At 40.0% G+C, this 27,812-nt stretch overlaps 1 protein-coding gene and 1 long non-coding RNA gene across 6 annotated transcripts in view; one reads left to right on the forward strand and one right to left on the reverse strand.

Annotated features, from left to right (window-relative positions):
• The window catches only part of LOC309342613 (uncharacterized protein), a 96,084-nt gene that overhangs the window by 24,357 nt on the left and 43,915 nt on the right, over positions 1 to 27,812 (forward strand). For 2 of the 4 annotated variants that reach the window (XM_081863352.1, XM_081863353.1), the window contains exon 3: positions 26,255 to 26,417. The exons of 1 other annotated variant lie outside the window; for it this stretch is intronic. In XM_081863352.1, coding sequence (XP_081719478.1) covers positions 26,255 to 26,417 — 163 coding nt within the window. Of the gene's footprint in view, positions 1 to 19,451; positions 19,574 to 26,254; positions 26,418 to 27,812 lie in introns of those variants that run through there. One more of the 4 variants, XR_014156908.1, reaches the window with a different exon arrangement.
• Positions 243 to 20,504, reverse strand: LOC309342626. Of its 2 annotated transcripts, none has more exons than XR_014156929.1 (3): positions 20,413 to 20,504; positions 18,110 to 18,212; positions 243 to 1,305 (listed from the first exon to the last, which is right to left on the reverse strand). It is a non-coding gene; the product is annotated as an uncharacterized lncRNA (long non-coding RNA). The 2 variants fall into 2 exon arrangements; XR_014156930.1 differs by having other exon boundaries at positions 20,370 to 20,501.

The following is a 27,812-nucleotide window of genomic DNA, read 5'->3' on the forward strand; positions in this document are numbered from 1 at the left end:
CTTTTTAATGAAAGGATATAATTAATTAACATTGGTGAATGGTGTTACTGATGATCTTTGAAGGACATACTGAACATCTTGCAAAAACTGGCATAGATAATACTGGGACTGCATCTGCTCTTCACCTTATGTTAACATTCCAGTCTTTTAAAAATATGTAGAGGTGTGCATTTGTGAGTGTTGCATTATTATTATTATTATTATTATTATTATTGGCAATATTATCATATCGGCAACTAAGACGATGGTCTAAGTGTTACAAATATCTCCCTGCCCCCCTTGTAGAATCTAGTGACCACATAAGCAGACATGACATAGTCCTTTCTATTCACATGGTGAGTTCTACTGGACAATCTTATTGTAGGAAGTGAGGATTGCCATGGAGAAGCTAATTCATAGCAACTGTAGCACTGAGAGAGCTGCCTGCCATTTTAGTATTTCAACTCAGGCACAAAAAGTTTTAAAAAGTGAAACATGAGTTTATCCTGAGTCAGAAAAGATTGATGATGATTTTTTGGGTGTTGGTCTCTAGTCCTTTGTCCTATTACATAACCATCTCATATGCCTAGGACCTATCAGCACTAAATCCTTGTGAGGGTGGGATTGTTCCTTTAGTTTTCCTAGTTTATATCAAGATCAGGAAGCTGAACTATGACTGTGGCTCCTGTATCATACTCAACTGAGCCAACTCCGGCCTGATTTGCCTTGCTTTCACCACTGACCTCATGAAAATGGATGTGTTTAAGTAACTGTTCCTTCGTCCTCTGTGCAGCATATCTTGTCCTGAGCCTAGTTTAGGAACTGCACAGGGCAATCAAGTACTTCCTGCTTGTGGCTATTAGGATTTCAGAGATGTAACCATGTACAGTGGTACCTCTAGTTATGAGCTTAATTCATTCTGGAGGTCCGTTCTTAACCTTAAACTGTTCTTAAGTAGAGGCGTGCTTTCGCTAATGGGGTCTTTTGCTGCCGCTGCGCCGCCAGCACACGATTTCCGTTCTCATCCTGGGGCAAAGTTCTCAACCCGAGGTAACTCTTCCAGTTTAGTGGAGTTTGTAACCTGAAGTGTTTGTAACCTGAGGCGTTTGTAACTCGAGGTACCACTGTACTTACTATATTTCTGCAAAATTCATAGAACATAGGTGTTAGATACTGCAGCCACAAAAAAGTTTTGATCAGTGAAAGATGTATCAGAATGTATTTTGAAATCTTTGGGGCATTCCTGGGCTGTGACTCCACTCCTCCAGCTATATCCAACTGGTGCCCTTGCACAAACTGAAGGTTTTTTGATCCAGCCAAAGACATCTGTTAACCAATGAAAATTGGTTCTGGGAGGTCCTCCAACTAGGGATGGGAGATAAATTTCATTCCGTTTGCATTTAATGTTCACACTTCCCAAAACAATACATGACCTGAAACACACCCATTCTTCAAAATCTGCACTTCTCCAAATTTAGCAATGCAGTTCTCCAGCCAAGAAATGTCTACAAAAGTGTATATACTGGGTCAAAGTGTGCATAAATAGCATACAAAAATGCATTACATGTGTATATTTGGCAAAATTGCATACAGACATATATAATGAGAATTTCTCTCTAAAATCCTGATCGATTTTCATGAGGACTTTTTGATATAAAAAAAAATCCAACTGAATTTAAGATTGGAAAAATGAGAAATGGAGAGAAAATGCAACTGACTGATTCTCCCATCACTACCCCCAACCTTCCTCTTTCGTCAGTTGCCTTCACCGGATCAATAGCACTAGGAGGACCAATTGCATGAGTTAGTTGCACCATCAGTATAAGAAGGTTCTGCAAGGCAAGAAGTGTTTCATATTGAATTGTATTACATATAGTAGAAGCTTGCAATAAAATAATTGTCTAGTTAGTTTAAATCAAACTCTGCCTTGGCCCTTGCTGCTGTCTTAGAGTTAATGTATCATTGTATGTATGTTCGTGTATTTCTGAAAATGATATGGACCTGTTACTCTGGTCTCACTGTACCCTAGTTTCCAGAATTCTTTCCCTTCCTGCCAATACTTCACATCCATGGCAATAAATAAGGCTTTGCCACTTTCCCAATTTCTTCCAGCTCACTCCATTCTTTACCACTATCAGCACAGTTTCTCAAATCCCTCTTTCCCAATCCCCCTCTTATTCTCTCATGACACTTTCAGCTAGCCTCTTGAACTGTTTTCCAGCCATAATAAATATATTCCCCATTCCATTGCTTGCCCAACTTGATTTTCTCAGTTTTCTGCCTTCTATGTTATTTTCTTCAGCTCTCCTCCTCTTCCATTTTTTCCTTCTCTTAGGTTCCCGTTTTCACATTTGCTGCTTTTCCTGTCTGTTCTTTCAGCGACCAGAGACCTTATTTATAGATTCTGCAGTGATAGTTTCTCTACCTCCTGGTTTAAATTGCTAACCCCAACCTCTCCAATAGCTCCTCTTCTCCCTACAATTTATGTAAAGTTTTAATCTCAGACAAACTGGTCTCTCTGTTCCCTTGCAGAAAAATACTGGCCTTGTTGATTCTTTAAGCAGTTGAGATGTTTGTGCACATTCTATGAGATCACATCAGTTTGGGCAATTGCTTCTGAAAACTTCCAAGCCCTTTAACTGAATGCAATGTGACTAGATCTGTTTATCTTCCTAGGAAGAACCAGTATCTATCTGCATTTTTTTGACATGTAATTATTATTTCATTAAAGATTTGCAGAAATGGCTATAACGCCCTGCCCCTAAAATCCCAGAATTTAATCCGAGTCCTCAGTGTACACACAGGGATTATGCTATGCACACATACTTCTGACACAAGTAAAGATTGTCTAATGCACTTGAACTTTAGCAACAGGCTTTGCACATGCAACAATGATGTATTCAGTGATGAAGTGAATAAGAAAGCCCACCTACGTTTGCACTCAATCTCATGTGCACAATGTAGCTCTGGAGCACTTTGAGTTGGGATGCATGTATTCAAATACCACCATGCAGTTGTTGATGGAAAGAGAGCAGAATGAAGGGGAAAGTTTGCTTCTGATCCTTCACTCTCCAGACAGAAGACAGGGGTAGGGGCCATTCATTCACATGTTGAGCATATAGGACAACAGCAGTCTGAATCAGCATTTCACTTAGCTATGCCACACACTAATTAAGTACAGATGTAATCTGAAGCAGCACTGATACCTGACTTAACCTGTGACTGTAGGCAGACACTGGTTTGCCTACTTAGATGCCAAATAGCAATTGTTCTTTTGTCAAATTTTTTTTTTGGGGGGGGGGTTGTTACTATGTTTTAATGATTGGGGTAACTGGAAGCATTTTTTAAAAAACTATTAATTAAATTAGTTGTGGGCTATTTAAATATGTTTTTTCCTATTTTTCTTCTGCAACACATGATATCATGCCAGTGTGGTATAGTGGTTACAGTGGTGGCCTAGCACCTGGGAGATTAGGGTTCTAATTGCCCCTTTGCCATGAAACTCACTAGGTGGCCTTGGGCCAATCATTACCTCTTAGCATAAGCTACCTTACAGAGTTGTTGTGAGGATGAATTGGGGCAGGGAAAAGCCATACAAACCACCTTAGAGTAAAGGTGAGATATAGATGCAATGAAACAAACAAGAAAGATAGACAGGCAGCTGGACAGACAGAACAGCTGTTCACATCATGCCAAACCAGGGTTTCTTGTTATGTGTGAATTACCCTGAAAATAAACTCAAAGTGAGTAATATGTAGGTGTGAATTTCTAAAAAGTACTTGGTTGAGGAGGGGGTGGGAAGGAATAGCTTGTCAAGATTTCTTTTTAGAGTTCTGCTTATCTTTTTAACAATTATTTTTAACATAATGATATTTAATATGAAAAATGAGTCCCGACTGATTTCTCTCTCTCATTTAAGAAAACAGTATGTTTCGGATTAAAGCATATGTCTCAAAATGGGGTATGTTTTCCTTACACAAACTGCATAGCAGTGTGTGTGTGTGTGTGTGTGTGTGTGTGTGTGTGTGTGTGTAACTTATCTACTTTAATGTTTAATTTCCTTTCAAATATTCTAGCACTGTGAAAGTAAGTATCAGGAGACACAATGGCGTTTTTAAGGGAGCATTGCGGCCAGCTTATAGGAAGAGGGTTTTTTTTATCAGGGAGGAGGGGATTAAAAAGGGGGGAAATTTTCCACATCTGCCTTTCAGTACACATCACTGTGCACTGCTGATATGCATACAGTACAACTATTGATGCACACCAATCTAACCCTGCCCCATCTGAGGCAGCAAGAGTAGAATCATCCCCCTTTGTCTCGGTGCTTACATATCTTTGTATATTCTGCATATGCATGAAATAAATGCCTCTCGGAAGGTGTCTGGTGTGTTCAGTACTGATCATATTTGGGAGCCTCCCTGTACATTCACAAAAGGACCTTATGTGCCCTTGTTAAAGATGCAAACTAAGCTCTGAATGTCAAAAGTATGCACTCCATGTTTGAAATGGTGTACATTGTGAGTTAAATATATATCCCTGTTAACCATATTTCTTTGGCTATCTATATTCTAGAAAAGATAGTTCCCACTAGCATATATATATATATATATATATATATATATATATATATATATGAATATAAAAAATAAGGGGGGAAAGTGGACTGAGAGCTGTCGGAAGGAGTTTTTTTAATAAAAAAAATATACTGACAGTTGGGTATTGACTGGCTTTTTAACACACACTCCTCTAATTCTAATTCTTAATTAGAATGGCATAGCTAATTAATAAGTTTTTTCCAATTATAAATTAACTTAGGATCAGAACTCTGGCTTTGCATGTAATTTCCTATAATCGCTAAAGCTACTGCAAAAACATGTCTCCTACCAACCGTAACTTTTTTTTATTTAACACAGACAGACAAGTTCTCACTGGGTTTAAATTTTGCAGCAAATTATCTCTGTTGGGATTTATGGAAGAATTTTCTTTTCTTTTCTTTTTTAATCGCAAATGTTTTCTTCTCACGCCACCCCCACCCCCCTTTCTGCAACCTTTTCCAATCTTAAACAAAATAGGCTACTGAATGGACAATTCCTTTTTGAGATTTTTTTTTTTAAAGAAAAGAATTCATCTTAATGTTTTAATGTTATTACAGAGAAGGAAGAAAGAGAGCAGGTGATAATTCGTCGTCCTCCCCCCCCCCCTTCATAACCGTTATCACCTTTTCATGGTTTCTTCAAAAATGATTTGGGAGGTGCCCTCATGGTGTTCATTTATAGAATCTTAACTGGAGAGACACTTATCTCTTTAGTAATGAACCAGTATAATTAAAGGTGGGAATGTGGAAGAGTTCAGGCTCTGGCAACATGTCACATAGTTGGCTGCTGCAATTCCTCCGTGGTTTATCAAAGACTACTCCTTTAATATGGAGATTACACTTATGTACTTGTCTGAACTTGAAAGGCATTTGCCTAATTTACTTATTAATGAGATGTAAATCTATTTGTATGGCACGTCACAAGTTTCCTGAAATCGCTGCTACTTAACTGGCGATAAACCCTATGATTTAAACGAAAAATAATACATTTAGCTTCCACATTCATTCTGTTAAAAATTGATATAGTCTATGTTAAATTTATTAATATTGCTTGCTGTCATTCAGTTTGCAGCTCTTACTGAAATATGACTTGACAGCGGCCGCATTAAAGATGTATGCCATTGTATTCAACAAAGATTAATGAAGCCCGGTAAAAATAGCTGTAAAAGAGAAAGTGATCCGAATGTAAAATCAGTGAATTAAATGAGGCCTTGCATACCATTTGTTAATATGCATGAGAAGGGAGGCAGCGAATGAAAATGTCTCACTGCAAAGTTCATTTGGGAATGTTTCAATATTGTCTGAATACCACCAAACTACTGAACAGCAGCTTAATAGAGACCCATGTTCCACTAAGGTCTGTCCAGATGCCCTGTGAAACAGAGGCAAACACACACACACCAGATTTGCTTCCAAACAGAATTGGAGATATGCAATCTAAATAACATGATCCATACCAAAGGAAATCCATCTAATACACATACGAGCATAGATGTGTCTTCTCTGCCTCCCAGACTTCTCAGGCTGTCTATAAGTGTTGGCTTTCAGTAATAAAGCTACTAGTGATATGGAGCTTTAATGTTATATATGCCTCTTTTATGGAAGAATTGTATGAAGTAATACTTACAGGGATTAGATGCCAAGGATTTATAAAAGGTTAATATGTCTGTCTGTCTTGGCTGTCATACCTTTTCATACACTGAGATCTATGAAGTGATTTTTCTTTTTCTTTTGCAGAGTTCCTTAGGATATTCTGCTGCACCCCCCCCCTCCCCAGATGCTGATTTATTTCAACATGGTTCATTATCAAATGCTGCTGAATTTATAACCTAACAGGTTAAGAGTTCCAAATAAATTAGCAAGAACATAAAATACTATACAGTAATCACAGGGTAAACATAGCATATTTATCATTCAAGATGCAGGGTGTTTGTACAGGGCTTGAGCTACCACTGGCAGTCTTGCTTAAAGATTTGAATATTTTCTGCAAGGTCAAAGGTGCCTCACAATAGGCCATGTTGAAAGTCCCCCTCCTTTTCTTTTTCTTTAGGGATTATTTTTAATTTGGCTAGGTAGATCTTCGGCAGCAGAAAAGATTGCACCAGAAAAGATTGTCAGCTTGGAGGCAATTTGGAGGTATAATATGCACACATGCAGCATGAAGCCTTGTAGAAAAGCTCTGCCTAAAGCATAAATTGTCCCAAAAGGATGAAAACCAGTGTTTAAATTCAGAACAATTTAGATGGATTTTTGTTCTGAGTCTCAGCTTATGTCACCCCCAGATCTTAGCACTGGAATTCATAGCCCATGTTTCGTGTTTACTGTATTTTTGGTTTCTATGGAAGCCGCCCAGAGTGGCTGGGGAGGCCCAGCCAGATGGGCAGGGTATAAATAATAAATTATTATTATTATTATTATTATTATTATTATTATTATTATTATTATTAAAAATTATTGAAAATTATTGAAAATTATTGAAAATTATTATTATTTCACACTATGCACTAATGCACAGTGCTCAGGTGTTGGAGCATTGTGTATTGTTACTCACTCCCAAGGGACTCAACAGTTCTGGGATTGTTGACACAATCTATAAAAAAAATCTTTGGATTAGGGTGGGATGGTCTGTCCCTGTTAATGGCAATCTAAGTTACTGTGTATATCTGAGATGAAATAAATTTAAGGCTAGTTGCGCACTCTTCTGCGTTAGTGGTAATTGTGACGTTCACTCAGGGCAAATGGAGTCATATTCACACATAGGTTTATTTGGGGTGTGAGGGATGTAATTGAGCAATGCAGAATTTATTTCACCATACCCAACATAGCATGACTTCTGTACATCAAAGTGCATTTAAAAACAAACTATTTTCATTGCACTGAAGTTAATGGGAAAGAGAGTCCAACCCTAAGAGACTGTTTGAGATGCAGGGTTGCAAAAAGAGGTTTGTTTTGCCAGAGCACCAGTACCAGAAATGGTTTGTTCTGATGACTGGCTCTCTTGTAGATAGGGGCTGCCAAGTGCTGCGGCAGGGATGTGTTTATATAACTTTAGACGTTCCGAGGCACCACACAAGGTTGTGACTGTTCCCAGTAGTAAATGGTGGGCTAAGCCACTGCTGCACAGCTAACCTCTAGTGATTTGGGTCACTGCTGCTTAGCAGGAGGTGGAGGGGTAGAGAGGTGAGCTGATGCATCTTCCCTTTCCTACTCTTGAGCAAAACTAGAGTTATGCTGACCACAGCAAGTAGAAGAGAAAATATAAGAGAAGTGGAAGAACCTTAGCAGTCTCATTTGCAGAGGAACATTGGAAGCCCTGTGCCCAACACCCTCCAAAGCAACTTTTGATACAGGTGTGCCACACAGGAGCAGCTCAATAGCTTCTGTGATGCTGAGATAGATGCACTTTTCCTCTTGAGCACCCAGGAAATTGTGGTTCCAATTCTTAGTACAAACACCTCAAATAATTGGTCTGTACCTACTTTTGCACTGACTCTTGTGTTTTGTGAGTTGATATTGTGAGTTGATTGTTGGAGCTAGGAGGGCTAGATTTCAACCTGTTCTGTAGTCAACCATTATGCAGGCTAGCTTGTGTGGGCTTTCAAGGGATCAGCAACACAGAATTTTAGGGGTTGAACCCAAAAAACAGATTGAGAATACTGAGTGCACTACCTCTTTAAAAAACAAACCCCAAACCTTGCCTACCATTATATTGCTGAAAAGCCATCAGTCCAAATTCAAATATGTAATTGGAAAGTGAGCAATTTATTGCTGATTTTGGGAGAAATAACCAGTGCCACTGGTGCTGTTGCTCCTACTTCCCATTCTCTTCTGAGTCTAATGCATCTTACTGCTAGTGGAGCGCATGAGAGGCTTTAGTATGTAACATACTAAATGTGTAAAATACTAATAGTTCCCCTTGAACTCGCCACCTTGTTAATCAGTACTCTTTCAGCATTGACACCTTCTGTTACTTTAATTCTTTAACATTTTGGTCCCTTATGCTCAATGCAATGCATCTTTCCTGAGAACTGGCTGGTTTCCAGTTGTCAAGTTGCTTTTCTCTAGCTTTCTAAGATGTCCATCTGGGCAATCGGAGGTAGGGAGGCAGGCTAATTTCTTAGTAACATACTGCCAGATAGCATTTGGAAGGAATAAGATAGCAGAGAAAAATAGAACGCTGGCAAGAACCAGAGCTGTCAAATTGCCTGTAAAAGAGCAGACAGGGTTGGCATAAATTTATCCACATTTTAAGATCAGAAGCATTTTGAGCCATTAATTGAGGAAAACAGATTCTGACAAGAAAACAATGAAGAACTAAGTCAACATGGTCTCCTTTGTTGGAATGCATAGATTTCTTTTTTAAAACAAGAAGAAGAAGCGGAAGCACTTTTTAAATCCCCAGGACTAGAAATATGAGTTTATGCCCCTTGCTAGGGCTGGATTGATTATGGTGCTTAGTATACTATACAATAAGAACAAAATCAGTGACTCCACTACACTGCTCAGTTGCAAGAAACTATAGCATTGGCATGTTGACCACCATAAGGATCACAATGACAAGATACTTCCATCTTAGCTCTTTGTGTAAGAATATGTATATGAGACTGCCTCTAGTATTGCTTTGAATTCCCTCTGAGAAAACTGTTCCTGGTTAGTCTGGCACTTCGAAATTGATTTCCTCTAGAATTTTGGAGTCAACAACACGTTTGGCAGATCCAGTAATATGCAGAGGGATTCCCTGTGCATCCATATTTTGTGCATGTGTAGAATTTAAGAAACTGAAGCAAATGGTTTTGCGTGAGCATTTGATTGAACTTTCACAGCACTCTGAAGTACATACTGTTGGGGATGTTTAGCATGACCATTTCACCAATTTTAATTCAGAAATTTATGTACTGCTGAATGTTCAGAATTTCTAAGCGGCGAAGTCTATGGCACAATTGCTTTGTATTGCACAGGACATTGTGCTGCCAAATATGTTAAAACTCTAAAATACTGTGAGAACACCAATGATCATTAATACAGCATGAAAATATCAGACATTTCCTTGATGGTTATGTGACAGGTTCAGCCGAAACACTAAGGATTTTAGCAGAGGGCCTTCTCAGTAGTGGTGTCTGCCCTGTGGAATGCCCTCCCTTCAAATATCAAAGAAATAAACAACTATCTGACCTTTAGAAGTCATCTGAAGGCAGCCCTGTTTAGGGAAGTTTTTAATGACTGATGTTTTAATGTATTTTTAATCTTTTGTTGGAAGCCACCCAGAGTGGCTGGGGAAACCCAGCCAGATGGGCGGGGTAGAATAATAAATTGTTGTTGTTGTTGTTGTTGTTGTTGTTGTTGTTGTTGTTGTTATATTGTCAGAATGTTCAAAGTAATATTTTGTATTTTCCTAGAATCACAGTACTCAGCCATTATTTCCATTACTGCCTAATTTCAGGAACAGCAGTGTTACTAATTGTCTCTGCATGCTTGTTTCAAACTGGTAGAGGAGAAACACAGTTTATGGCACGAAGACGGATGCTGCAAGGCAGAAGGTCAAAGTCATTATTTGTTGTGCTCCTCATATTATCCTCTAATGCTATCGGCATAAGTTACCTGAATTTGGGAAGATCATAGTTTTGAATCTGGGAAGTTCTTTCCATAAGCCTTACAACTCGTTCATTAGGTGAACCATGACTCATTAATAAAATGGTGAAAAACTTTAGAAACAAAAATTAACAGGATAATAGAAGAGGTGGAAAGAGATGTATAAGTTGCTGTGCATACCATTGTGAGGACAATTTCGCTCCACTTCTGTCAATGGTAGCTTTTTCATTGCTATGACGATGAGGGTTATTGCAACGTAAGGTTCCTTTGAGGGTTCCATCCCTTTTTAAGTTTTCTCTAAGCCAGCAATCCCTCGTGTTAAACAGTAGTAGAGGCTAACAAAAGGACGAGAAGGGGGAACAGTCATCATTGTATCAAGGTGAAATATGTGGCACTGATGCAGGAAGGGGAAAAATTGAGCATCAAATTACTATGGCAATGACTGAGAAATGAAATAGCTATAGAAAGAGAGTCAGCGGGACTGCAAATTGGCACATGAGTTCTCAGTACTGACTTTACTGGTAGAAAGCCAAATTCAGAGTGCCCTCCATCATCCCCCTGTAGCATTTTATAGTCACTAATGACATTTTATTGCTCAAGGAGTCATTCAGCCATATATAGGTGGGAATTTTCCTTGACTTATTTTACTGTATCTCTGGTCTGATCTGGTGTGGAGTCAGTCTTTTAGCTTCTGAAACTTCTGTAGAAGGTGTTATGAGCTGTAAAGGAAGTGAAGTGGCCAGAGGCTTTGATTTCTTATGGTTAAATAATAATAATACATGGCACTTTGCTTCTTCAGAGCTTGTGCTTTTTATAGCCTAGTGTTTACCTAAGAAATCATGAACAATCAGTTTAAGAGACTGCAAAACATGCCAACTGAACAAATTTTCCTATTCTTGATGGTACAGTGGCCACAACCTTTGGGCCATTATTAGAAACAATAATACCAAGGTTGAAGGAACAAGTGAACATGCTGCTTTGAAATCTGGCACAGGTTGCCTCCAATGTATGGTTTTCTAATATTTTAACTTGGAATAATCCCTTTTTGTCACTCTAAGAAAGCTTGCATTTTTTATTGCTGTACATTTTTTTTAAAAAAATGACATTAAGCAACCAGGAAATGAAAATTTGGTGGTCTGATTATCCAGTTACACAATCTGTAGAATTGTGCTTTGTATAGTTAATGTATTCCAGCTGCAAATATCAAGGGTTTTTGTTTTGTTTTTTGTTTTTTGTTTTAGGATTTAATTTCTTTATAACTTGGAGATAAATGATATGGTGCTAAAGGGATAGCTGGAGCACACAGGGATGATTTACCTAAAAATAAGTTATGGGGATTTAGGAAACTGGAAGCCATTGGGAAGAACAGGAGGCACAGAAGCCAAGGGTCATTTTCACATTTAGAAAATCATACAGCCCAATAAGTATTCCCTGAGGAATTTGAAATACACAGTTGCCTGGTTCACACATAATGCTAGGTCACGGTTTGTTTATCCTAACTATTGTTAGTTTGAATGAGTGAACCATGCCCTGCAGAATGTGATTTTTTTTTTGGGGGGGGGGAGCATAAATCACAATTTGAAGTCATGGTTTAGTGTTGATTTATGAATTATGGCTTGTTTTAGTAATGGCTCAGCATTATGTCTGAACCCAACAGTCTTGCTTAACCCATGGTTTGTTTGGCCATTCCACCACTTATGTTCATTTTAAGCTACAGAAGCACAAGGCAAGAGCAACTGGAAAAGAAATCAAGCTTTGGAGAAACAAGCCTTGTCTATGAGACAACTCATTGTTTGTTACACAAACTATGGCTTAGTGTTATGTGCAGCTGCAGCTGCTATGATATAGCTGGTGCATTCCAACTCCATGTGCAGAAACTGAGTACCATGTATGAATCAGCTGCACTGGATGTGCAAATGTACAAATAGGTCACATGGCTAAAAAGAGATGGGATTCTCCATCTGGTACGCAGGCTGAGACCCTATCTGCCTGTGGACTGCCTCGCCAGAGTGGTGCATGCTCTGGTTATCTCCCGCTTGGACTACTGCAATGCACTCTACGTGGGGCTACCTTTGAAGGTGACCCGGAAACTACAACTAATCCAGAATGCGGCAGCTAGACTGGTGACTGGGAGCGGCCGCCGAGACCATATAACACCGGTCTTGAAAGACCTACATTGGCTCCCAGTATGTTTCCGAGCACAATTCAAAGTGTTGGTGCTGACCTTTAAAGCCCTAAACGGCCTCGGTCCAGTATACCTGAAGGAGCGTCTCCACCCCCATCGTTCTACCCGGACACTGAGGTCCAGCACCGAGGGCCTTCTGGTGGTTCCCTCACTGTGAGAAGTCAAGTTACAGGGAACCAGGCAGAGGGCCTTCTCGGTAGTGGCGCCCTCCCTGTGGAATGCCCTCCCACCAGATGTCAAAGAGACCAACAACTACCAGACTTTTAGAAGACATCTGAAGGCAGCCCTGTTTAGGGATGCTTTTAATGTTTGATGTATCATAGTATTTTAATATTCTTTTGGAAGCCGCCCAGAGTTGCTGGGGAGGCCCAGCCAGATGGGCGGGGTATAAATAATAAATTATTATTATTATTATTATTATTATTATTATTATTCTGTTTCCAAACCATGCAAAAGAGGTGGATGCCTAGAAAAAGTATTGAAGCCAAGGGCTGTGATTTCCCTTTTGGGCTATTGTGTTTCACACCGATAAGCCAAAAGTCTTCCACCTCACCCTATGGCTCACTGTATTATGGCTCATCCCATGAATAACCTGAGCCTTACCAGTAATAGGCTAAAAGCTATTGCCACTATTACAGATGGGTCTTGAACTAGAAGAGAGAGAAAGGGAAAAGCTGGCAAAGAAAAATATACATCCCTCCCCTCTAGAGAGGTGAATGTTGCTGTAGGTATTGCCCTCCCTAATGGATTCAGAAGTCTCAAGTTACTTGCATGAAGGGAGCAAAGGAGAAAATGAAGACTGCAATGAGACTTATGACTGCTTTAATTTTGCCCCTACAGTATAAAATGGAACCATTTAAAAATTACTCTCTAAACCCTGCATAGGAGAGCAATAAAACTAGTTTTCACACTTTCCCCTCTAAGTGTTTTAGTCTGAATGCATGAGCCTCTGGCAAACACTGGAACATCAGACCATCGCATCATTTTTCATTTTGTTGTTACTGTGGTGGTGGTGCTGGGGTGTGTTTTTTTTTATATATAATGTTTTGCTTCAGGAGGTTATCATTGCAGAATGCATCATCCAAGCAGAGTTGTTGTTGTCTGTGCTAAACCATGAATGTGCAACCATAGTTACCTCTTCTGTTTATTCTGTTCCAGCAATTTCATTAATTGTAAACCTGTTCGCTGTTTGCTAGTGAGCTATCACTGTGTGTTGTTTCCTAATAGCTTTAGCTCTGAGGATTTCTGGGTACATATGAAGGGTCTTCTGATAGAAATGATGTGTGTGTGGCAGGGGGGGGGCAATCTTCCAGGGAGGAAAAAAAAGCAATGCAATTTTTCAATATGTGGCACATTTACTATAAATAGTGGGAATCCGTCAACTCAACTAAGCATTTCATGGGAACCTCCATATCAAAGAAGACCATTTGGAAAACAGCCTTTGTCTTAAATGTGTCTGTAGACAGTGCATTTGTTGGTTTTTGAGTAAATCCAAGCCTATTTATAAGCTCATCTGTTACATGAAGGGGATATGGAAATAGCTCCCTGTTGCATGAAAATTATCTATACTCTACTAGAGACAATACACTTAGCCTACTGAAAGTAATAGAGTGAAGTCAGCTTCATAGTTTATTTTAATGGGCAAAGGCTCTGCACATCATAATATCAAATAAACTCCCCGGAAAACATCATCCTCGTATAATTGTATTATACAAGAGGAGTGTCACTTTTTCTTTGGAAGAGCACCATTACACTTTTATGATATACGTTAAGGGGAAACTAGATGGTACCATTGATTCCTGCAGTAGCATTTTTACATCAAAAGACCTATGTCTGCCGTCCAGGTCACTGATATCACAAATGAAGGGGATTTAATGGTCTAAGTTTGGTCTCCTGAGAACAACAGAATAGTTAGTACCACCATAAAGTCTGACAATGTAGCCCCTTTGGCAGGTTTTTGTTGATAATAGGCTTGAACTGCAATCTTTTTGCCTTGGTATAAGGGGATCTTTTACAGGAGGCTTGAGATGCATTAGGGGAATAAAGCAGGGGTAGGAAAAGCTGCTGAGTACACGGCTGCTTTTCACCTGCACCATACCTAGGGTAAGGTTAATGCAGTAGTATCCATGTGAAAACTGCCTCACCCTCGCATTAAAAGGAGCTTATCATTAGGGATTACTGAGCGGCTGCACCAGCTGCAAGTCTTTACTTAAAGACTTAAAGGTAAAGCTCTTTCCATTCCCTATCCAATGACATTTGCAGCTCACTATAATTTATTGAATATCTTCCAAAGAGCAAACACAGGATTTCTCCTGGCACTGTTTTAGTTGGGTTGTAAACGTTTGCCATTTACCAAGAAAGGGGAAGGGGGTGGAGGGACACATTAACACTTTTGCAAAACATGGTGTAATATTTTGAACCTACCTTTTGAACCTTAAGCTGATTCCTGTTTCTCTGAGTCCAGCCTGTACATTATTTAAAAGTCAAAGTCTTATAGTAGCTTTGCAATGAAAGTCCTGTGTCTCCCTCCCCAAAAAAGTGGCCATTGTTTTTGCTTTGGCTGACACTCTATAATGGCAAAAGTATGAAAATTTTAAACTTTATGCAGAAGAGACAGTTTTTTAACACCTACTGTATTTCATAGCCACATTCTCTATGTCTCAGAATCCTTGAAAAGAATCCAAAGAGAATTTAGTGAGGTTATCTTCATTTATTAAGGCTGCCAATTTATTGATGAAGATGATAAAAAAAAATAGTTAAAGAAGGCAAATTACATGCCTGGTGATGAAACATTTTCTTCGCCTTCCGGGTAACATGCATGCAAATTATATTAATAGGCTATAATTATGTAAACTTTATTATGTGTGTTAAAGATAACATTAAAATTATAAGACAAATGACACTTAATCACCAAAGGAGGATAATGACAAAAAAGTCAGCAAAATGAATGGGCATCATAAAGATTGTTGTGCTTCTTTGCACAATGACCCTTTATATTATAATAAAATAAAATAATAATAATGAATAATGTTCCACTCACTATGTTTCACCTTCAAATCACTCTACAAACATTGTCTGATTATTATACAAGCATTTGGGTTCAATCAGTCTGTGCAAATTTGTGCACTGTGCGTAAGACCTTTCCCCAGTCAAACACCCAAATTGCGTTTCTTTCTTCTTCCATTTCATACTGTAGGATGCTAGATTTAACAAGTTAGCAAAAATGAATGATTGTAATATGAAATACAGATGACTGTGGTGAAATAGATGGTACCTTTCCCCCCAGAACGAAGTACTTTAAGAGGAAACTCAGAGGAAATGCCATCTGGGTTATTCTAATTACTAACTAACTTTATAACATTTGCTAAATATTATAGAAGGGTTTTCTCAGTGGTTTATGGTTGTTAAATTAAGATAGCACCCTCATCACCTCATACTGGTGATCTCTGATGTGAGTCCCAATGCCTCCACCAATTCAGCTGCAACCCCACATGTTGCTGCTTCAGAAAAGCCAGAAAGCCCATAAAGAGGGTAGAGCAGCATATGAGAACACGGAGGGGAGAGGGGAGAATGACCACTAGCCATGCCCTTAAAGGCTCACATTGCATCTCTAAAGCTATTAAGAATGGGACAGCTTTGTGCTGGCAAGGATTTACCATTGCTTATAAACAGGACCATTCTGCAACTATGCTGGGCCGGTCACTGAATGCATGCTCAGATGGAAGACTCAGAACATGTTCATTGTAGACCTGATACATGCAAGCCTTTCAGGATAATTCACTGGGCAACAATTTTTTACTTTTTGAATGTTGTCTAGATTTCTACAACTGATTTAGGGTAGTTTTGCACTGCTGAATCAGGAAATGGCATCCGTTTCTCTCCATCAGGTCAGGTTTACTGTAAACTGAATGGTGGGCATTGATAAAGGTAAGTACACGTAAAATGCATGTTGCTTCACTATGTTTCAAACTTCAGGGCTTCCGTTTCTTGGAACTCCTGGAATGCTCAGTGGCAGGGAGGTCTCTCTTCAGAGTCCAACAGTAGTCAGCCATCATGACTGCGTCCCAGCGACCCTGATACCTGGTCTCCATCTCTTTCATGTCCTGATGGAATCTCTCCCCCTGCTCGTCACTCATTGAACCCAGGTTCTCAGGAAACCGGTCCATATATGAAAATAGGTAGTGCATCTTGACGCTCATGTTGCAACCCAGGTTTCTGAAAGCAGTCAGCATGTTGTTGACAAGTTCTGCATAGTTTCTGCCCCATTAACTTAGTTTTGATCCCCCAACTTTATGCTTTGCCGCACCAATTTATGGAAGATTTCGAGGTTTTATGACTTCAAACTGATCCCTTTTCGACATAATCACCCAGAACTATCGGACCTGAATACTTCTTGTCATTAAAACAATCATTTCCAATCAAAACAATTATTCGACATGGCATTTTACCCCCACCAACTTCTTCTAAAATGCTCCACACAAGCGTACATGTGAACAAAAACGTAAAAAAACGACATGCGGCCATAGCTCAAAAACTTGACCTGATTGAGTAAAACCAATGTGATTTTTGGATTCAGCGCATCAGATTCATCCTAAATCAACTGAAAAAACACATACAACAAATTTGTTGTTGACCAGTGTAATCCTTTCAGCTCTGCCTTGCTTGCTTTGCAATAGAGGAGCATGCGAAACAGCAACAAACGGAAATTATTTCACAGGACTACTACTAGTCACATGAAATTTAAGCACCTTGGTCACATCTGCATGCCCTAGATCCACTTGTATGAATGGATGCATACACCATAATGCTGCCACTAGCTAATTTACATCTGTTGCAATGGTTGCATCGATTAGCTCGTGTTAAAAGTCAGCACATTTTAGTGTGTGTGTGTAGATTCCATCTTCTAACATTATTTTTAACTAGAAAAAAATCAAAATTGCAGTTAATCTCATGCAATGCTTAATCTCTAAAATGAGAGCTAGCAGATTTCAAACCTGCCTGGATTCTCAGCTCCTACCCTAGAAATTCTCACAGATGTGTGCAATCTGCTTTTGAAGGAACGGCACTCTGCAATTGCTACAAGGCACTTTTCTCTGTTATCATTTCACATATTCCAGATTTCTTCCATGGCGCTAATATCTAATGAAGCCCTGGTCTTGTTGCATAGCATGCACTGGTCCCCACAGCCTGGTATGATCTCTCCTAAATGATAGCGACATTCATAGAGTTTTTGTAAAATGGACATCATGCACATCACTACAGCCACTGTCTCAACCCCCTTGCCCCAAAGGGGGATATTACTACAGAATGCAGCATCCTCACACTAGAGCATTCTCTCAACCTTGGGATGGCATGGGTTCAAGGCACAGGACAAGTGGGCCTGAGATTCTGGAGAACAGGAGGGAGCAGAAAAACTGAGATGTAGAGGGAAATGATAAAGTCAGGTCCCAGGCCTCAGAGGGCTAAGTTGGCCAAAGACTCCCATCAGGGACAGACTGATTTTTGTTTGAGTTTATAAATTTATTCTAACAAGACTCCTGCCCCAGGCCTCAGACAAGTTCTGGATAGAACTTTTGGTCCATCCATCCCCCCAAAAAACACCCATTATTACCAAATGTGCAGGCTATAAAACATTCAGCAATACTGGAATATGACATCATAGAATTGTGGAGGGCTTTCCTTATTCGAACCCTTGATGCAAATGTGCTAGGCCATGGGAGGGAAAGAAGCGTATTTTGAATATCTTGTTTAACATCACAAACCTGTATGGGAATCTTCCAGAGCAATGCTAATTATTCCTCGTCCATCATTAGAACATTTGGCTTGAATGGTGGTGGTGGGGAATCTTGCTGACCTTAATCCCACCTGAATCATAGTTAATAATAGTACATGAAGGTCATTTTCCTGTCAGGCAGGTGTGAAATATTTTGGCTCTTTGCCATTCAGCAAGTCATCCAGCTTAAACTTATATGTTTAGACATGTTCATATTCTTTAATGGTACAACATTTAGTTGAGCAGGATGAAAGTGACAGAGCTGAATCTTCATACCTCTTTTCTTCTATCAGGACCAAGACAGTGTAGCAGCAAATTGTGCCCCCACCCACCCCCGAAGCCAAGCATTCGGGGCAGCTGTGAAACTCCACAAAACAGCGCAATGACCTTCCTTGCCATTATTTATTGTCCATCATAGTAATCACAATAATATTGAAAATTAAAAATCTGGTGCCTTTTCATGATAGCCCAACCAGCCGTCTTCCTCTCCCTACTGGTAGGGCTGGCCCTGACTAGACCACTTCAGTTTGCAGCCCTGATGAACGCCTGACTAGCCTCCCTTGATCCCAGGATATTAATCATTATGAATGATTCCCAATGCAGAAAACCATATTGCTGTCTATTTCCCATATGCAAAACATAAATTGTTAATGGGTTTACTGTCCAAAACACTGCTCCAGCTCTATTATGTATGTATGCACTGAAGCTGTGAGAGTGATTTGCTAATCTGGAGGCTGTGGTAAATATTTCTTTGTGTCAGTCTTTCATCTGCATTCCTAAACTTCATAACAAAACTTCAAGGAGCGGGGGAGAAAGAAACTATTAGCTGCGAATTAGACATTCTCAGGGAAGCCTAGAATTATTTTTCAGGACAGAGGGCTCAATTTCTCAATCTCAGGTGTATGATTAAAATCAATTAAATCACTCTTCCAATGTCAGCGTCAAGATTCTCCTGACAAATGAAATTATGCGAGAAAAGTGTTCTCTTCACTCTTCAACCCTTTCTCAGTATCGCTCACATCCACAAATGAGATCAAAATTTTCAGCTCAGGGATTTCAGAGATATTTTCCATAAGAACATGAAAAATCCCAGGAACCCTATGTAAGTAGACTTTATAGTCTCTAGTGGCAAGATTTTGATGGCCTCTGTATGGTTGGATATATTCATGACTAACAAAAATGAAAAAATTACTGAGCAAAATTTAACCATTTGGCCACCACACTTGATTCTTCCCCCCACCCCCCAATAAATTAAAGTTTCAAATGTAGCACTATGTACTGTGCTACAAGGGTACACGAGGTAACCTTTGCGTCTCTCTTTTTATTCACAGAGATGTCCCTGATGACATTCTCTTATTGAAAAACTGAATTTTATCAGTCTCCTTCAGTTGCTTCCCAGATATAAGGACAGAAAGCAGGCAGACTCAGCTACAAATGACCACATCATTTCCTGGGGCCCTGAAGGGTTAATAGTAATTTACAGTAGCATTCATCAAAATAAAACCATATATTGTGCACTCTCTCTCTCTTTTTGTCTGTGCAGGAAATATAATTGTTAAAACGCAGATATATCTCATTTCCAGAAGTGCTTTCATGTGCCTGGACTATAATACTGGCAAATTATTTAGCTCTTAATTTGTTAAAGCATGGACTTAAGTTTAAATTTTACCCATGAGACTTGTTGTATATATTATTTGCTGGTTTGCTTTCCCTCTGTTTTCTTTAGAGACGTAAACAAATGTTTTCTGCATTTCAGAAGTTTTCCTATTCCCTATACTTTTTCCTCCACATGCTTTGGGGCAGCAGCATTACACATAGTATTTTGAAATATATTATTTTGATTCTTTTGAAGGAAAACAGCCTGAATTCTACAACAGGAAGAAAAAGAACAACATTTGGGGGTGGGGAAATATGATCTGGGGGGCAGTAAGAGAGAGAGAAAGATGTAGCTCAGTGACAGAGCACATGTGTTGCATGCAGAATGTTTCCCATTCAAGATTTGGCATTGCTAGGTCGGGCTAGGAATGCATCCCAATGCTGGCACATAGCTGCTGAATAAGAGCCCTGTTTGCAGCTAGGAGAGTGAGGAAGCAACACACCCTGATACCTGGTATGTAGCCACATGTAGGGGTCAGTGTGGAAGCCGGACATGTTATCTCCTTATGAGGAAGTTCACAAGGATGTAGGAGAATTCAGGGGTGCAACTGACAGGGGAGGAGACCAGGGGCCTTCTTACAAGAGTTGCCTACCTAGGCGCTGAATAGGATGCCTTGAACTGATGCAGTCACCCACCTGAGAAACTGTCAGAGCTTCAGGTGTGGATGAGGGATTTCTGGAGATGGTGGGGCACTTCATTTTCACTTGCCAAGTTGCTGCCCACCAGATGGGTCTTTCTGAGGTGGCTTTGTGATATCACAAAGGGTCTCTCCAAGCCTCATCACCATGTATGAGTCACACAGGATGTGTGGGAGGATTTGCAGGTATGGGGAGACTTTTTGAAGCATTTCCATGAGGTTTCATTCTGGAGGGACAGCCACAGGCTCCAGGCTGAACTCCAGGTTCCAGTGTCCCTGGCTCTTTGGTGTATTTTTTTCCAGAATAGTTGGTACACTGATCCGAATCTTGGCAAACCAAAGGGTTAACTCATGATTGGACTGTTCTGGAATTTTCCCTTACTGCAGTTTAATATGGTTTTTGTCTGAGCAGCTTGCCAATTCCACTGTCCATTTTTGGCATGACAACCAAGCCAGGTCCTTAATTCACTCACTTCTAAGAACACTTGGGCGATGGAGCTGGCCAGGGTTTTTCCTGCTGTCTCCACTTCTGGGTCCTTTTTCTTACACACCATGAGCCAGGCCTTCCATGGGAGTAGAGGGAAGGTGAAATCCTGTTGTGTCGGTGGAAGCATATGGGAACAATGGTGGACATTGTTCAAATACAATAATTATACAGTGGTACCTCAGGTTACATATGCTTCAGGTTACATATGCTTCAGGTTACAGACTCCGCTAACCCAGAAATAGTGCTTCAGGTTAACTTTGCTTCAGGATGAGAACAGAAATCATGCTCTGGGGGTGCGGCGGCAGCAGGAGGCCCCATTAGCTAAAGTGCTTCAGGTTAAGAACAGTTTCAGGTTAAGTACGGACCTCCGGAATGAATTAAGTACTTAACCTGAGGTACCACTGTATGTATTTTTGCGAGGCCAGCCTGTTTTGGTTTTAAATTTTAAACGTTACATTTTATTTTACTACTTTGAAATCATGTGAAGCTTTTCCGGCCCCAGCTCTACTTTCTACAATCCTGTCAAACCAGTTATATTGCCAACTCTGTTTTTTCAGGTTAAAAGCACCCAAATACAAATTCTGGAAATATACTCAGCCCTGCTGAATACAGTTAAGTCTAAGTGTATGCACTGCTGAGTACAAACAAAGAGGCAATACTGGGACTTATCAGGTATCCTGTGCTTTATTACTAATCCACGTGTGGGAAAGACTGAGCAACGCCAAGCGCTTGAGTGTTTAATGGAGTTATTTAGGGTCCTAGATGCTCACTGCTCGTGATACCTCCAAAGCAGTGTGACACATGGCGACAATAAAGAAAAATGGGGGGAAACGTGAAGAAGGCGTTTTTGCAGCCCCCGCCTGAGCCCAGCAATGAGGATGGTGAAGCAGAGTTCTGATAAGATCAATTACTTTTTAATTTTATTGCCTCTCTGGTCAAGTTTCTAGTGTCAAGATTCTCAAGCCCTAATCAGCATTCACGGTGTTTATAGCCCACAAGGAAGCTCTCACCAGGCAAAGCTAATTCAAGGTGGGATTTACACAACTCTGCTTAGTTCACGTATCTTCTTTTATTATAGTATTATTATGGTATTGAGGAACCACAATGAAATTTTATTTCTTTGGAATTGACACACAATGATTGAAACTCCCAAGAGCAAACCATGGAAGAAATCCACCAGAGGCAGTTATGCACTAGAAGTTATCTTCTTTCTCATGTGTTTCCTTTCCCCCTTTTATCCGCGCCCCCTCCCCTCCGCACATACAAAATCAACACCTCAAAGTGCTTTTTGGCTTTCATTTTGTTTATTCCAGCCATAAATATTTTATTACTTAAAAAGGGAAGCAGTGCTTGCTCCTAATTGTTTTTGATTAAATATGCTAATTACATTTTGGAATATTAATGACACATACGGTACTAAATGTTTTAATAATGCAATGAAATAAGCTGGCAAATATAACAACAAATTAACCTGAAACTGCTACATGATTTTCAGAATTTTATATTATACAAATAAAAGGGTAAAATAAATAGCCAATCCATTCTGGGCTGGACACCTAAAGTTTGGGTTTTAAAAATAACATAAAATTACAATGTGTTGGGTATGCTGTATGTGAACTTCTTAGACCTGGTAGTAAGCTTTGTGTCTCTCTGAATATATGATCCAAGGCTGTGTACGACTATTTTAATTTTGGATTGGCTGTAGTAGAGTATTTGGTTCAGGTGTGGGGGAAGAATTCTGCCTTCTACCCAACATCATTCTGAGAAGCCCATCTGTCCCCCCCCCCCAGCCTAGCTCCATTTCTCCACTGCTGTTATTACACTACCATTCCCAGTGCTGTTCTACCATCTTGATTGCAACACATATTTGCTTATATTCAGCAAAATGGCTACCTTACCTAGGAAAATATTACAGCTTAGCAACAAAGTAGGTAGTGTTGCACTGCTAGAAGCTGCAGGAACCAGATAGTGAGTATTGGGTAGCATCTAGCATGAAAGATCTTTCTGGTGGGCTAGTTTGCAGACCCTCTGAGTGTCTCTATTTTCCAGGGACAGTCATGGATTTATAGAAGCCATCCCGGTTTCTTATTTGATTCTGGAATGCCCCACTTTTGCCTAGGATGTCCCTATTTTCAGCAGAGAAATGTTGGAGGGTATGAGTTTGTAGTCTTGCTGGGCAATGCTGGTTGAATGATAGTGAATCTAAAGGTCTCTGTACCTTATTTGCACTGTCCCCTCTCACAGTTCCCTTACATGAAAAGTTTTTAGACCTGAGTATAAGCTTTAATGGAAGGAGGGGCTGATGGGAATTATAGTCCAAAAGCATCTAGAGGACACCAGGTTGGCAAAGGCTGTACTATAAAATATGGCACAGATACTAGAAGTTCTCTTCTGCCAAGATGTGCTACCCTTATGTCCTAGAAACAATCTAGGACAAAAATGACAGGGATAGAAGGCTTGGTTTGAGAAATGTGTTTTTGTCTGTGTGGTAAAAGAGATTCATTTGCCAGTGAGAAGGATCAAAGATTGTGTTTTGAAACCACTGGGAGGTTACCCACTGAGTTCAAGATGAATAGGACTTGATCCTTACCCCCAATCTAGGAGCTCAGAATAAACATTGGGTACCCATGTAAGCCAAAAATTAAAGCATTCTTCTTTTGTGGTAGAACAAAATTGGATATATCCTTTAAACCTAATGTGTGATTCCTTCATATTCCTGCTGCAAAGGAGAGTGAGTTTTAATTGGCATCAATTAAATCTAACTTTCTTCTCCTTCCTCTTTTAAACTTTTAGTTGACTTCCATTGCAGTTTTGCTGTAAACCTATGCTTGTTTGCTTGCTTTTTCATTGTAATTGTTTTGGATGGAAAACTTGTTTTCATTGCCTTAATATCTATGTGGGAGAATCTGTAATATAAACAAAAATCAAACATAGCTTTGAATGAACACATAGAAGATTACCAAGGCCTATCAGATCAACCTAAATACAAAAGGACAAGGCAGTTTGTTCCAGCAAAGAACTAAAGCCAAGTTGAGAATGGAACGGAACTTAAAACCACACACACACACACACACACACACACACACACACACACAAAAACGCCTCTTTGATATAAAGGGGAGAGGAATCTCACCAAGGCCACATTCACACCAAACGTTTAAAGTGCTATGATACCACTTTAAGCAATCATTGCTTCCCCCCAAGAGTTCCGGGAACTGCAGTTTGTTAAAGGTGCTGAGAATTGGTGGGAGGCCCGTATTTCTCTCCCAGAGCCTCAGAGTTACCAGTGAAGAGAGACTTATTGTTAAACCACTCTGGATTGCAGGTAGGAGGCCTCAGTCTAAAATATTTGGGGGCAGGCGTGTCCCCCTCCCAGATCCCTTTTAGATCAGATCCCCTCAAGTCCAAAACATATCTGGAAGCTCTCCTCACCACCCTACCTTCCAAGGTGATGGTGCATAAAGGAGGGCCTGTGGCAGCCATAGGGCCTTATGTTTCAGACCTGGATTCTGGCATAAACATACATAGCTGCATCCCAAACTTGAGCACTGAAACACAACAGTACCCTGTATAAATTTGTTGCTTTCGCTTTCTGGTGTCCCTAGACACTGTTGTGAGTATGCACTGGAGCATGGCAATCACAGCAAGGATACAGGCTGCTGAGGTCAGCAAGGGCAGCTGTCCACTCAGGAGTCAAGCAAGTAAATGGAGCTAGCTATGGCACTTGCCACCCCACCAATCAGCATCTAACAGTAAGGATGGGAATTCCTCTACACCAGGGATAGGCAACCTAAGGCCCATGGGCTGGAAGCGACCCACGCAGGCTGTTTAACCAGTCCACGAGTCGCCCCTGAACCAAGCCGCCCACTCGGGGAGTCCCCGTGCACTACCCTAAAGCAGCACAGCATGGGGACTCTTCCATGGCTTCTGCACATGCCCAGAACCTGAAAATCGCTTATACGCAGGCGCGATTTCCAGCATCTGGGCATGCACAGAAGTGATTTCCGGCACCACGGACATGTGCAGACACAGTTTCCGACATCGCGCTGCACCGGTCTAGCCCACGGAGCATCTCTGCGGGAGTGATGTGGCCCATGCCCGGTAAGCCTTACCTTCTGTTGCCATGCAGTAGCTGCCAGTCAGCTACTTCATCGCCCATGGCTAATGCTAGCATTAGGATTCCTCTTTCTGCTCTGCGATTCAATCAGTGTACATATGCAGAGTGCAACAGTACTGAAAATACCCTTCAGACTGAAAAGTACAGCCAGCTATAGGTATGCAGCAGTCTCAGCCGTGTCCATACATCAAAAACAGAAGTATGGCACATTACTAACTTGCAGGTGCCAGTTCAGAAACAAGACCAGGTGACTTGGAAACTGAAAATCGAGATAGGCCAAAAAAAGCGCATCCTTGCTAATAATAATTGCAGATTGGTGATGGTGGTAGTAGTAGTAGTAGTAGTAGTAGTAGTAATTTTGTTATTTATACCCCTCCCATCTGGTTTAACTTAGGTTGTGGGGTACAGTAGTAACACACTATAAGGCAACCATTAACTCATTAAGACAAGATTCAGCAACATTACAGCTTCTATCCATCATCTCTAAAATTGAAATTATATTGATTTGCCTCATAAGGTTATGAATATAAAATATCTGCCAAATATGGCAAAGAACTTTGTACATTAGAAGTGTATATATTTTATGTACCCTATAGTATAGTCTGGCACATTTTTAATTTCATTAGATATTTGATTTTAGAAGTGCCCTCTGCAAATGAATTCTAGGGTCTATTGGTTATGTGAAAAGTAATTTCATTTTTAATACACTATTTGCTATCTATTAATTCACTATTTTCTGCCTTTTAATTTAATTGAGCATCCATTAGCCTTACATTAAACCATTTCTACAAAATGAACTTAACAAAACTTTTAGAAAGACCTGCTCACTTTCTTATTAAACCCAATCATCTCCTTGTATGCCCACTCACAGGTTCTAACATTGTGAAAGGAATTCTGCTCATATAAACATGGTCTGCCTTTCCAAAATGGATCGCATAAAACCCATAGACAATAATTTATTAGAGTGATTTTCCTCTGGGCTTAATTGCTTATTGATTTTGGGATCTTGAATGGTCAAATACCACTATATAGTTAGCTCACCATTGCTATGCAGGTACAATAAAACCTTAGAGTTACAAATACCATGGGAAATGTTCATAAACATGAACATTCTGCTGCTTCTCTTGAAATCTCAGTGTGCCACTCACTTTTCCTTCCAAGCACACTGAACACAAACAGACATTTTCCTGTATTCCTATTAACTTCAATAAGCCTCCCCAACTTGGTGCCCTCCAGGTGTTTTCGACTACAGTTCCCATCAGCCCCAATCAGGATGGCCAGTAGTGAGGAATGCCGGGTCACATAGTCCCAACAACAACTGGAGTGGACGAGACTGGGAATGGCTAGCTGAAAGACAATCCCCTCATTATTTGGTTTCAGTCTCATTATATCCCAAAAGGTATGTGGTTGTTTTGTTAGTTTACTTCTTCAAGTTTTCATAGTCTGTTTAATAATATGGAATGTAATCTAGGCAATCCAAATCAGCCTGTTGAAATTCTAAAACCCAATCCCCAAATATCTGTTTTTTGTTACTCACATATATAATTTCTTTTTTTCAAAGGCCAGTGAACTTTTGCAGTATAAATAGTGGTAAGATCTGCTCTCAACAGGTCAGTGGTTCAACACAATTCTATCATAAGCACATGCAGTAAGTTCTCACTGTAAATCTAAGGAGGGTAGGGAAAAAACCTTCATTAAGGTATCAGGATATATAAAAAATAGTTTTCATATGATTTGCAGCCTTGAACATCTTAAACAGCAGCATTGCTCACTGGTGAGGAGTAATGAAAGGATAGGAGAAACAGGTTTTATCCTACTGCTCTTTTAGTGGCTTTTGATTCCCACCCAAGGGACTACCCACCTCTTGGGCTCCATCAATCCACTCTCTTTCTATGAACCCTCTGCCACCTCTCAAACCTGAGAGTGATGAATTAGTAGAGGCAGTGTATTGCTGTGTACATGTCTGCCCAGGGATGAGTTGAGAATATTCATCTCGTTTCACTTGTGACCTTTTTCTGTTCTGCAAACCCAAAAGGTCTGTGCTGCATAATAGGAACTCAAAACAAAAGATAAGCGAAGTAACCTATGCATTGTTGAACGTTTGCTTGACCTTATGATTTTAATAGGCCCTGCTAATTTTTAATTGCACAGTCAATATCTATTATACAAATTAAGTGGTAATAGGTATTTGTATTTTTTAAAACGAATTAAGCTGATTACACAAATCTTTAACCAAGCAGCGACTAATCCGAGGCACAAACATTCCTTTGATAAGATACATTCAAGCAAACATTTCTGTGGCAAAATGTTATCAGATAGCAAATAATTAGGTTAAGATGCTCCGTTCAGATCGTTAAGTGATGGTATTGGGAGCACTCCAGAAGGGATTGGTGTACAGTAAGTTCTTTAGACTCCTTTGTGGCTTCTGGCTAGGCTGCTGAATTCCTTGATGCTTCTCAAAGCAACCACATTCTCACACTGCAATTTAGAGGAAACCTTTTATCAATAAAGTCGCAAGCAAAATTATGGTGTAGCATACGTAATTCTTGACAGTCTACAATCTGTGTGCTGCTGCGCTTGTGGAGGTGCGATTTTTGACAAGCAATGGGATGACATAGTTAATCCTATAAGAATATCTAGTATGTCTATTCTTGCCTGATGTGATTAGAAGAAAGGAAGAACGGAAACATTTGTTACCCACCATGATATAGAAAGATGACTGCAGAATGTTCCAAACCATGACAGTGTTCCATCAATGACATTCTGCCCGAGGACTTTGGAGAGGTAATCGGGT

The sequence above is a fragment of the Podarcis erhardii genome, assembly GCF_964252035.2.
Source record: "Podarcis erhardii genome assembly, chromosome: 5".
NCBI lineage: Eukaryota > Metazoa > Chordata > Lepidosauria > Squamata > Lacertidae > Podarcis > Podarcis erhardii.